Source organism: Osmia bicornis, chromosome 12, assembly GCF_907164935.1.
Source record: "Osmia bicornis bicornis chromosome 12, iOsmBic2.1, whole genome shotgun sequence".
NCBI classification, from domain to species: domain Eukaryota; kingdom Metazoa; phylum Arthropoda; class Insecta; order Hymenoptera; family Megachilidae; genus Osmia; species Osmia bicornis.
In genome coordinates this window covers 6303457-6316301 of record NC_060227.1, presented here as the reverse complement: position 1 = coordinate 6316301, position 12845 = coordinate 6303457, and the positions used below count along the sequence as shown (strand labels likewise).

The following is a 12845-nucleotide window of genomic DNA, read 5'->3' as shown; positions in this document are numbered from 1 at the left end:
TTCAACAGAAAAAAAAAAGAATGAAAGAAAGAAACACTTATTGAATTTCGCGCGTATTTTTGATTTTTCCGCGTTTATTCGAATCCAGCGGCTGGCGGTAATTCGCATTGTAAGATAATCCAATAACGACCGATACGCACCGTAACGTTATACATACATATAAATATACGATGATATGAGATATATATTAATTATTATAAAGCAGTACCGTAAACGGGATTTTAAAAAAAAAAAAAGTAAATCTAGTTGACTTACATGACTTACGTGAAAAAAAAAAAAAACGACACATCTTTACGAGCAACATATCCTAGCGTACTAGGCGACGCCTAGTAAAAGAAAAATAAGGGATGTTCCATGACATTAGGGCGTTAATAAGTCGTAAATTGTTAGTGATGCGTGCGTGGATGATACGGGGGATGCGTCCGTGTATTGTACTTGATGAAATATGTAATCGATCCTCTTCGAATCGTCATGGAAAGAATGTTCTCCGAGGTCTCTGATTTATTCACGATTTTATTCATTGTAATACGAGAACCTTTGGAGAATGATCGGAGGAGTAAAATTGATAAAAATGAAGCGATTCGTTGAGACACACGGGGGAAGGGTTAAAAGAATAATAATGAAAGGTAGTAATAAAGGTTGGAGGGGGAATATTGAGATGAAAAAATGATAAAATACAAAAAAAGAAATAGAGAACATCGTAAGCAGCTAAATGCCACCTGTTTCTTCGCTTCTCTCGCCGATGTAAACGGATTCGCAATGGGTGGGCCCTGTGGGAAATCGTTTTTCTTGGTTTCCGATTGCGAGTCTTCAGGATAAAACGTAAGCGATTTACAGTAAATATTATACGCGAGAACAGACACAGGGATGATGTTAATTCGATAGGAAAATCGCAAGGAAAGCAAGAAACGTTCAGGTGCATACACGAGAGAACGAGAATACGATCAACTCGAGATAACTTTAGTTTGCAAAAAAAGAAAAAGAATAAAAAAAAAAGAATAATACTGATGATAGGAGTACACACGGGGTGTCATAACGGAACACCTTTATCATTGTCTGATTTGATGATATTTTGTAAGTCTGGACCAGTTGTTAGGTTCTTATTACTCCCATAGCGACTTCTTATGGCGTATTTTCTCTGTATATTGTCAATGTTTATTATTAAATATTTTTCAAATAAACCATCACCGTTTTTTCTATTCTTCTTTCCATCTTTTGTAACAAAGTAAAGGAGGATAGAAAAATTGTAGGTTCCTAAAATTGGAATAGAAATATCATACGAAATGTTTTAATTGCAAATCTTGTAATACCGAAAGCAAAGATCTTAATTTAATTGTTTTTTTTTTTTTTTTAAATTAAAGATCCTTAACGCAACGTGTCATTTATGATATAACCATTGTGTCTTCGTCACTGTTTCACCCTCGGGTTAAATTCTTCTTGGTCATAAGAAATGGAAAAAGAATCGAAGCCAAGTGCCGCTCGAAAGAATCCGCGTTTCTAGGACGTGCTTACGTTTCCGGTGAAAGAAGAGCCTGTTGCTTTGCCAGCGGCATCATGATCTTTTTCTTTTTCTTTTTTACCAATGACTCATCGGTACACATGAAATTACCATTCGCTGTCTTCAACGTTCTATGATCTGTCAGTAGTCCGCGGACCGTCAAGCGGAAAGGAGGTGTATTCCTTTCTCTGATCGAGTCAACGCGCACGTGCGTGAAGCGTCTGTTCAAAATTCCCGAAAGTGGTTTACATTCAAAAGAATCTTATGCGATCTTGATGTAGTAACGAAGTAACTTATAATACGTGATTTTATTAATTTTCTTTTTAAATTAATTTAGTATTGTTCTTAAAAATTAAGTGTCATTCGTTTTGCCAGGGAATTTGGTAAACTTCAGAATTTTAATGAATGAAACAAAGATTTATTTTGCGATTAAGTAACGTATAATACCATTTAAAATATACTTTTTTTATTTTAGAGGCTGAAATTTAGACTTTCAATAATTCATGGTAGTGAAATGCTAATTGATCACTCAGAGTATTACCTTCAAAATTCCCATCGTGATCATGGTAGAAGAACAATAGGAATGATTCTTAGGATGACGTAAAGATTCGTGCAATAGAATATTGATTACATTCACCGATTACGGTGTCAAAAGATCGCGAATTCATAATCGGTTTCCTATCCAGGCTGAAATTGATTCATGGATGAAAGGTAGTGATCTATTTGAAAGATTTATAGATATTGGATTTAAATGAACATTCACGAATCGCGAAAGTGATGTTACAAAAGAAAACCGAACGATGACATAACAAAGTTAGCGCATAAATTATGATAACGAGTAGCGTCGAAGAATTTCGACAATGGACACGTAAGTGTTATTGCATTGTCTTAGAACTTAGCATATCTCTGGCTCGCTTTAACGAATTTTAGTTCATTTTTTACCAATAATTGCGGCGATAATAACGTTTTCATGTTGACACAAGATTACTGTCGCTAAGCTGACGCTTCGTTAAATACATTGTTTTTCCTTTTTAAAATATGTTCACCCACTTTTCATTGCGTTAAAATCGCAAGGTTTCTTCTTTTTCTTTCACGAAAGAGGCATATTTATTCAATGAAAACACGCTCGCATTTTTATCAAACGTATCGGAACTTATCCAAGCGTAAGAGTATTTTTAGTGAATTTGAAACATGTTGTCGAAAAACGAGACAAGCGTTCTTCGGGATTTGCCGTACCGTACGTCGAAACCATTTCCCGTGAAATATACCTATCGTGACGTCAAATAGGAAATAGCGAAAACAAACACTCTATTCCTGGTCTGCAAAACCAATCTCGCGAAGATTAAACAATTTATACTGCACGTAAGAGCTTGCCTTTGCGAATAGAAATCTTTGCAAGTGTTTTGTATTTCCATGTTTCTATAATTCTAAAAAATGACAATATTTTCAGTTGATTACCAAAAAGATGGAGCAAAAAATTATTGAAAATATTTTGCAATAAAATAAACCGTAAAATGGAGTTGTGCAAGAATTACAAATTTCTACACGTACTCCGAAATTCCGGAAGACGTATCACTTGGAGCTGGCGAATGGAAAACGGTACGATCTTCCGGTTCACTGAGAACGAATCCAACGAGGATTGTTTGATAGAAATCGTTAACATTTCTGTTCCTGTGATCGCTATCCTTGTTGCTGTGATCGCAACATTGAGATACAAATGCAGCAAACAGCAAAAGTAAGTTGTTAAAAGGAAATATAAAAGTTGAGTGAGATTTCAGTGTCACGATACGATGTTTGATCGATCGGCGAAACTCACTTTGATCGATAACCATGATTTAGAAAAATCCATTCAAAAGCAACTTTCTATCAGATTGATTTCCATTCTCAATTTCAGAAGGTATCCGTTCTGATATTCAATGTTTTAGGAAATATAAATTAATACATATTCTGTTTTGCAAATTTATTTTTCTAGTGAAAAAATTGTCGAAAGATCAAATTATCAAATATTTGCGGTAGATAATGATAATTGAAACTGATTTCTAGAGAGTTAATTTTCAAAATGATTTCTTTAGATAATAATAATCGAAAGTATTTTTGCAAGTCACAATCAAAGCGATAAGGTTGATTGAAAGAAAAGAAAAATAGAAATTTGTTACCATTTAATTTATAATAAAAACAAACGACCGTTGGGTGCCCCAGGCTAGGTTCAATTAGAACAACGTCCAATTAAAACAGCGTTTCACATTTGGGATCCCCCATGATTCAGAGGAGGGTTACGTTCCATTCAACGAAACAATTTGTTTCAATTAATATGGTAAAAAATTCATCAACGCTGTTAATTTCTTCGCCTCTGTTTAAACCTTTGTACATACAATTGTCACATGATTTATGTATATTAGTCTTTCTAATCAACCTTTGATTACTTTTGATCATTATCGTTAGGAAAATATGGGAGAACAAATATCTCTGAAGAATCCTTTCCTGAGAATTCGATTATTTATCCCTGTTAAACATTAACGCACTCTTCTTCGTAGAATGACGGAACTGTAAATGTTCCATGCTGTTTTTCAGACTTTATTATTCCATGAATTGAAACCGTAACAAACATGTCAGTCGAAATTTTTCGAATTAGATCAAGTTCAAAATCTCAACACGTAGAATTTCAAAGGAAAACGAAATCCAAGAGTCGTGATCCAAGTTGGAAATATTAGTATTCCCATTCACCGCGAAAACTACCAAGAAACAGGGATTAACTGGGTCTCTGGAGGGCTCGGATTAATTGTCGGAATAATTCATGACACGTGCTGCTCTTAGGATGCTCGTACACTTACGTGTTCTTTCTTGGTTTACGTCACGGTGTTCGAAGAATCTCAATGAACCCAAATAAACTAACTCCCACGCGATTTACTCTCGTTCGATCCCCGAAAAATCCATAGCTATTCCTTGAAAATCGATCAGATTCCTGAATTATCCAACCGGAATTCCTTGATCGAATCAGCTGAACTTGAGTGGCATCGTTCAAGAAGAAACTCGATTAATTTCCACCTTAACTACTAATATAAAAATCAAACTGCCGTTCGATGAACGGTGTAATTAACGAGTAATCAGTTCGATAGTTGACTTGTTTATTAGCATGTTAGATATAGGAGAAATAGATTGGATCGACGATTCCTTGTTTTTAGTGGACGCTGGTTTTGAGGAAGAAAAACTTGTTTTCTGGTAATTGGATGGAAACGTTAATCATTTTTAATATATTTAATGAAAAAGTTGTTCATCTACATAGACCATTATCAAACCAAATTTATGATTAGTACAATAACTTCTTCCTTCTTACTACAATTAAAATCTCTTTCTGTTGGATTAGAGATGCCAGAAGATTTCTTCCATTTCATGTAACCAGAACACTCCTATGTATGTCTTTGCTCGTGATGCTTTTCTTCGAAGTCTGCGAGTCATTTTTAACATTAATTTCCTTATCGTCGATCCTCACGATCCTGGCTATCCTCTCCTGTTGGTTCCTTCATCGAGCAACCGAAATTAGAGATGGTTTTGGAACTGTGTTCACTGCTGCAATTTTTGCCACCATCGGTTTATCAAGAGCATGGAAATTTACATATTTATCTAGGTACGTTTCATTAACAAATTATTGTAGTTGATCCTTAAATAAAAATGATTTCTTAAATATACTTAGGTACGGTTTGTCGATCGAACACGTTCGATTCACGACAACAGCAATCACCGCCATTCTCTGCGGATCGTTCGCTATATTGGATTCTTACACCCTTTATCTTACGGTAAGGTTTATGGAAATTTTTCCCATATAAATTGTTAATTAAACGAACGTATCGATGCTAAAGGTGACTAAAATTATCGGTCCGTGAATTAGCGACAAAGTGTTACAACGTTATCGAGGAGAGCCAGCTACTCCACCTAGTGCAAACATTTGTTTTACATTTACTCAGCTTGTTTGAATAATAATGTTTATTATCATAGTCCGGCAAGAGTCGAGCTTATCGAGCGTGTTGCGCCAACTTTTTCCATCGATCATGTGAACTAACGATCGCGAAAATAGGTTGTACACTCCGTTATTTCATTTCTGACTTTCTGTAACGTTAAATGGTGCACGGTGAAATGAATTGAGAAAGGAAGTTTCGAATTTACTATAGAAATTTCTGTACGAGCGCACAGAGGGTTGAAGGAAAAATTCAAAGAGCGCACCCCCTGTAATGCAAGAAGACAAGTGGCTGCTCTTCGATATCCGGTAACACGAGATAGCTGCATTCGCTCGAAATATATTTCACATGCATACCACCTCCTTGACCCAGTAAAAACAACCGTACCTCCCTTGTGCATGCAAATAGACCGCCTTAGCGCGTCGCCGCAAATAAGTGAACTACGATTTTCACCTGGTTTTAGACGAGGAAGAGGAAGAGGTACTTGATCGACCGAACGGGCAACAGAAGGATCGTCTACAAACATTCCGAAGCACCTTTTCTTGGTAGAATCACCTTCCACTGGGTGATCGACCTTTTATCCAAAGGTTATAGTAGATCTTTAGATGCTCAAGATCTTGGTCAACTTCCTGAAGAGGAAACAGCTGAGAAACAATTTGACAAGTTTCGAAAGGTTTACGAAGAGCAAAGGGTAACTCAAAGCTCCGTTAGGAATAAAAATAATATTTCAGTATTTTAATATTTTAATATTTTTTTATAGGAAAGAAAAAGGAAACTATCTCTCTGGCGATGTTTCTGGAAAAGAATATGGTACCCCTTTGCAATCGGGGGTTTCTTAAAATTATTAGGGGACGCTACAACCCTAGTTGCTCCAATGACAATTTCCAAAATTTTGGACTATGTTTCTATTTCTCAAAATGGAACAACAAATTCTGCACCTGTTATATCAAATGTTCGTGTTTCTTTATTATTCTCATCGTTCTCATCAAGAATTACTAATGATACAAATATTTTAGAGTGCCATGACGTTCTCTGAAATTATACAAAATGGTTATTTCTTGGGCCTGCTGATTTTCTTCTTTGCCCTGTTACAAAGTACTCTGAGCCAGACATCCAGTCATATCCTCTGCGTGGAAGGGATCCGCTTGAAGACTGCTCTTCAGGTACACTTGAAGCGTTAGAACGATATTCCCTAAGGATTTCTATTTCTATTCGATGTTGTAGGCGTTGCTATACGATAAGGCTTTGCGTCTGTGTTCGTGGAGCATCGACGAAGAGGAAAATCCATTAGACAAGGAGAAAGAACAAGACAGGTGTCAGCAGTCTGCTGATATCGGGACTCTGACAAATCTCATATCAGAAGATGTTTATAACGTGATGAGCTTTTTTTGGATCGGTCATTACGCTTGGGCAATCCCCTTGAAGGTTCAAAAATAATAATTATTGAAAGATTTTCTTCTGAGATAAAATTCCTTTACTCTATTTTTAGTTTAACTCTTTGATTTCAGATCACTGCTATCATTTTCCTTCTCTACACGAAGTTAGGGATCAGTGCAATCATCGGTGCACTATGTTGCATACTCATTGTAACACCGATGCAATTGATACTTGGCAAGAGAATGTCGGAAAATTTCAAATCAGTCGCTGTACGACTAAAAATGTTTATTTTTCTTTTTACATTACTCTATTAAGAAAATTGTGTTTTTATAATTCTAGAATTTTTTATTTAGAAAAAGAGCGATGCCAGGTTACGTTTGATGAACGAAATCTTGCAAGGGATGAAATTGATTAAACTCAGAGCCTGGGAGAAGATTTTTGAAAGAAAAATAAAAAAAGCAAGGAACGATGAATTGAGAATGTTGGACAAAGATTCTTTCTATTGGACTCTCATTAGTAAGTTCAAGTTTCGGATAAATGAAATGGTAAAATAATATTAATTGTTTCTGGGTTCCATTTAGATTTTCTTACTCACGCATCATCGGTACTCACGACACTCTTCACTTTCGGCATTTATTTCTGGATAGAAGAACGAAGTCTCGAAGCTGGAAATGTATTCGCAAGTTTAGCCCTATTTTCGCAGCTCACTGTACCCCTTCTAATTTTTCCCGTGATGATACCCATCATCATCAATGCAATGGTAAATAAAATCAATTTTCCAAAATCATGAATATATCTACCAAACGTTTCCTCTTTCAGATTTCTACCACCAGAATGGAGGAGTTTCTTCAGCTTCCAGAAATCGACAACGTTCTACCAGATACTGTCGAAGAAAAATTCGAAACTTTGCATTCTCGTACAAATTCTATCGACGACACCACTGTAAGTATATTAGAAAATTTCAAAAAGAAAATAAGAAATCTTGTGAATCTGAATTTTCTGAAGGTGGAAACAATGAAGCCTCATAATGCTGCAACTTTTGGATCCTTGGACGATATCGAAGAAGACGAAGAAGATGGAAATTCCTGTGGTTTAAGAAAATATAAATTAGACATCGACTCTTCTGCAGATACGGTGTTTGAGAAGGATCCTGAAATTCCGGTGCTTAGGATGAAAAATTGCTCGTTTTCTTTGGGCTCGGAAGAGGGTCGGTTGTCGATAAATCACCTCAACTTTCCACGAGGTAATATTATTTAACATCAAACAATTCAGATTCTGAGAAAGATAGAAATCTTAATTTCCAGGTCAATTGACTGTAATCGTCGGAAAAACCGGCAGTGGAAAGACAATATTGCTTGGAATGTTGGGAGAAATTCAGAGAACAACAGGAACGATCGAGTGGGCCAAGTAAGTCTAATATTATCCTCCACCTAAGCACAGGTATCTATTAAAAACTACTTGTGAACAAAGGGGCTCTAAGATCGCTTACGTTGCACAAACACCATGGCTATTGAATGCAACACTGAGAGACAACATTCTCTTCGGATCAGCGTATAAATCGAGAAGATATCGAAGCGTTTTGAAAGCTTGCGCACTGCAGCCGGATGTAGATATACTTCCGGGACACGATCTGACGAGGATAGGTGAAAAGGGGATTAATTTGAGCGGTGGACAGAAGCAGAGGGTGACTATAGCCAGGGCAATTTATAGCGACGCGAATGTCATCGTTATGGTGAGTTATCTTGATTAATTAATTCATCGATAAATATTATTATTAATCAATATTATTAGGATGATCCATTATCTGCGTTGGATCACCAAGTCGGCCAGCAGATTTTTGATCAAGGAATCCGGAAGTTGCTCCTTCGAAGTGGACGTACAGTGATCATGGTTACCCATCGATTAGAACTATTATCGACTACCCATCAGGTATGTTGATAAATGTACACCTGAAATAGACAGGTTTATGATGAATATCATTTAGATCATCGTCATGGATGGTGGACGAATTCGAGCAGTAGGGACGAAATCATCGATAGAGGATTCTGATCCAGAATTAGCTAACGAATGGAGGAACAGCACAACGAGGAAAAATGATGGACATCGTGTTTATAGAACTGCCAAAGATAGATGGTCTCTGATCAGACTGGTATCCAGGATCAGCATCAACGTGAAGAATAAGCAGAGAGGGTCTTGGATTACCGATCAAGATGCTCATGTGGTAAATCAACCTTCAATTATTCCACACTTTCAATATCGAAATGATGTTAATTTTTAATTGGAAGTGATTTTTTAATCAGGGTCCATCAGCTTTTGTTCCACTTAGAATGCGACGAGCAACCCTTTCAGGATCCAGATACTTAGCCCACGATCTCACGGATCTTCCATTGCCCAGTGAAGAATGGAATACCTCGAAGAAGCGATTCAAATCGCATAGAAACGCTGTTAGATCCACCAGTCTTCAGCCTCAAAGGCAGCCTCCTCCTGTTCTTCGACAGAGCAGCACCCCGACCATCCTTGAGGGTGCACACATAGTTCCCTCCAGGTGAGTAATTTCCATTAGAAAATAAAAAAGAATAACGAGAAGCTTCTTTCAGGAAAAGAAATAATACCTTTGATAATGGACAACCTAGCAGTGTCCTGAGACAGATATTTTCTGGGAGGTAAGTCAGATCCTTAATTGTCTATAGATAAAAGTAATTAATTAAAGTAATTTTAATATCGTATAGAATCGTCAGTCCACATCCTGATGAAATACCTCTAAACAGAGATAAAAGTGCCCTCCACAGATTGATACCACCTAATTCCAATAGACAGATGCAGTACAATGTCAAAAAGTATGAACACTTTCCATAAATCTTAATTAATTATAATTGTTCATTAAATATCTTCCTTATTTAGATCGAATGGAGATCAAGAGCATGATCTACCTGTTAAACGATTAATATCAGTAGAATCGAAAGGAACCAGTGAAGCCCAGGAAATTGAAGAAAGTTGGTACACGTTCTGCCTAAATTGAAGTAGAACAAAGATATTGAAAAGATACTAGAATATTATTGATTACAGAAATTGATGGTACTGATGAAGAAGAGGATAGAAGCGGAGTGGTAACCTGGATGATCCTGGTGGATTATCTGAAAGCTGGAGGCTGGATATCTGGTCTGATCTACATAGGTGTAGCAATTTTCTGTCAGGTTCTTCGCGTTTACACGGATCTCTGGTTGAGTCGATGGACAGACCAGGAGAGTGATAGTTTATCCGAGAAAAATCCGGATGTGACGGTTAGTCTTCACAGGATAATTCGTCTAATCAGAAAAATCGAAAATCTTTTTTCAAATGTTTTCAGACATTATTCTACTTCAAAGTATACATAACTCTCTCGATAAGCTTCATATTCCTATCTTTCGTGTGCAATGCAACGGGTCAATGGACAGGTGCCAGAGCAAGAAGAAAATTACACGAAGAAGCTGTATCCAGATTGCTTAGGGTACCAGTGTCTTTCTTCGACTGCAATCCTGTTGGTAAAATTCTCAACAGATTCAGTGGTGATACCGGTGTAATAGACAAGGTTGTTATTCTCTCAACAATTCATTAATATTTATCATTTATATGTAAAAATCTGGTTATATCTCTTTTAAGAAAATCTCCATGTCTATCCAAAGACTGACATTCTTCGTTCTACTTTGTGGATCAGCGATTATAGTGAACGTAGTAGTCTCCCCATGGTTCTTAATCGCAGCTGTACCTACTTGCGCTGCTTATTATCTTGTTCAAAGATTTTACAGACGCAGCGCCAGGCATTTGCAAAGATTAGACGGAAGGTGAGCTGATATTTTTCTAATAATATTGATTGGAAGCGAAAATTAAATGATTTTCCAGCACTCGATGGCCAATTGCCACCCACTTCTCAGAGACCCTTCGTGGTTTGGCAACCCTGAGAGCTTCCAAACAAGAGAATCGTTTCATGCAGCAAGCTCTGAAGTGTTTGGACACAAATACTAACGCTTTTCTACTTCTAAACTCGAGCAGTCGTTGGCTAGGCATCGCTTTAGTAAGATAATTCCAAGATTTCGAAAGATTCAAATCTTATTTTTCTTGCACATTTATTGAGAATGTTTCTTAGGACTATCTAGGCGCAGTGATAGTGGTCACTGCAACTTTTGCTGCTTTAATTTCCGCCGAGTTGTACCCAGACCGTGTAACGCCTGCTTTGGTCGGCCTGGCGATTAATTACACGCTTCTAGTGCCAATTTACTTAAATTGGGTGGTGAAATTCACAGCCGAGATTGAGATGTACCTGGGTAGTGTGGCTCGAATCTCGGTGTACAGATACGCTCCTGTTGAAGATTATCATCAAGAAGGTATATAAAACTTTAGGGAAAGAATATTGAAAAATGGACAATTTTGGACAAATTTCTAGGTCTCCGTGTATTTGAAAATTGGCCCACTAAAGGTGAAATCATTTTCGATAATGTATCTTTGAGATACGATTCACAGACAGAGTCGGTAATCTCAAATTTATCATTAATGATTCCAGCAGGTCAGAAGGTAAGAATTATAAAAATGAAAAGACTGCTCTATGATAGAATATATAAATATGATATGCAGATTGGTATATGTGGAAGAACCGGAAGTGGAAAGTCCTCCACAGCAATGGCACTGTTTCGATTATTAGAAATCACGCAAGGTCGTATTATGATCGATGGAATTGACACTCGTCAAGTATCATTAAGGATACTTCGTTCACGATTGTCAGTAATTCCTCAGGATGTGATTATGTTCAGTGGTACCATCAGGTAATCCTCTCAACGCTTTAAAAAACAAAAGAACAATTATATTATAAAATATTCTCGATACATTCAGGAAGAATTTGGATCCCCTATCGGAACACGAAGATGGTGAATTGTGGGAGGCTTTGGAAGTAGCCCAGATCAAGGACGTCGTAGCTTCTCATCCTGAAGGACTCGGTTGCAACACTTATTTTTATTTTTGTTTTACTTTTTCAATTACCGTTTTGTTTTTATTAGAGAAAGTTCCTACAACAATGATAATTTTCAACGCTGACAGATTTCGAGGTGCGAGAGGGAGGGGAAAACTTCTCTTCCGGTCAGCTTCAGCTACTCTGCATGGCCCGCGCTGTTCTCCGGAAGTCCTCGATCGTCGTTCTCGATGAATCAACTAGTGCACTTGACTCTGCTACCGAAAAGAGCCTCTTGAAAGCAGTTTCCACCGCCTTCAAGAATAAAACAGTGATCGTTATCGCGGTAACATACCTATGATAGATACACAACATACTTTTTATCTGTGTTAAGAAAGAAACTTGTAACAACTACTGTTCTACTTGGCTATCATTGTGTATGTATGTTCTTCAGCATCGAGTAGCGGCGTTATTGGAATGCGATCGGGTGATCGTTTTCCACGAGGGCAAAATCGTCCAGGATGGTTCACCGATGGATCTATCTCAACAGCAAACTGGATTTTTCGCAAATATGTTGAAATTTAACGAAGAAAATGATGAGATGGCTGATTAAGAAATAATGAAGTTGTTATTGAAAGACTGAAACAATTGAATGTCTCTGAAGTGCTATATTTATTTTTTATACTGACGATAAATGTAGATTAAATAAGATGATAAATTCTTAAATTATTTTTATAAAAGGTGAAAGTAAAATAATTGTTGATAAATCGTAAGTATATCTCATAACAAATCAACCAGAAATCGTCAATAACGAACAGAGGTTCGAAGAAACTGTTTTGAATTTATAATTGAACATTGAATTTATAATTAGTCGTTACGATTATGAAGTCGATAGTAAAGTTACTGACACACATATGTCATAATCATCATGTTTACATTATTGATAGAAAAACACCATTCAATAGAGATAAAGTGAAATGTACGTGCGTCAACGTTTTGTATTTAATTGCATTGCATATCGCGTTATGGTCGTAGTATTTATTTCTGTTTAACATAAAATTTTACGAGTTGGCTTCTATAATTTTTTTACATTTCGAGG

General features: G+C 36.7%; 1 protein-coding gene across 2 annotated transcripts; it reads left to right on the top strand.

Moving 5' to 3' along the window:
* The first annotated feature begins 1592 nt into the window (after window positions 1–1592).
* Window positions 1593–12669, top strand: LOC114871702 (ATP-binding cassette sub-family C member Sur). Of its 2 annotated transcripts, XM_029177915.2 has the most exons (32): window positions 1595–1881; window positions 1974–2860; window positions 2949–3233; window positions 4863–5123; window positions 5190–5292; window positions 5915–6142; window positions 6212–6403; window positions 6468–6614; window positions 6676–6876; window positions 6960–7097; window positions 7182–7344; window positions 7410–7588; window positions 7648–7770; window positions 7834–8071; window positions 8133–8235; window positions 8299–8560; window positions 8620–8757; window positions 8813–9049; window positions 9129–9373; window positions 9426–9491; window positions 9558–9665; window positions 9730–9821; window positions 9895–10109; window positions 10175–10396; window positions 10468–10649; window positions 10708–10879; window positions 10952–11189; window positions 11249–11376; window positions 11437–11624; window positions 11692–11795; window positions 11896–12092; window positions 12201–12669. In XM_029177915.2, exons 3-32 carry the CDS (start codon window positions 3013–3015, stop codon window positions 12357–12359), a joined length of 5250 nt encoding a protein of 1749 aa, XP_029033748.2. In that variant the 5' UTR covers window positions 1595–1881; window positions 1974–2860; window positions 2949–3012; the 3' UTR covers window positions 12360–12669. The 2 variants fall into 2 exon arrangements, with proteins under 2 accessions (XP_046144013.1, XP_029033748.2); XM_046288057.1 differs by having other exon boundaries at window positions 1593–1881; window positions 7648–8071.
* Window positions 12670–12845: the final 176 nt, after the last annotated feature.

What these genes read in the sequence shown, in the direction of transcription:
- LOC114871702 (XM_046288057.1), top strand. Translation starts at nt 3,013, where the DNA reads ATGGAGTTGTGCAAGAATTACAAATTTCTACACGTACTCCGAAATTCC. An exon ending in GCTTGAAGACTGCTCTTCAG is followed by an intron (nt 6,615 to 6,675) that starts GTACACTTGAAG and finishes TCGATGTTGTAG; the next exon opens with GCGTTGCTATACGATAAGGC. An exon ending in TGATTCCAGCAGGTCAGAAG is followed by an intron (nt 11,377 to 11,436) that starts GTAAGAATTATA and finishes TATGATATGCAG; the next exon opens with ATTGGTATATGTGGAAGAAC.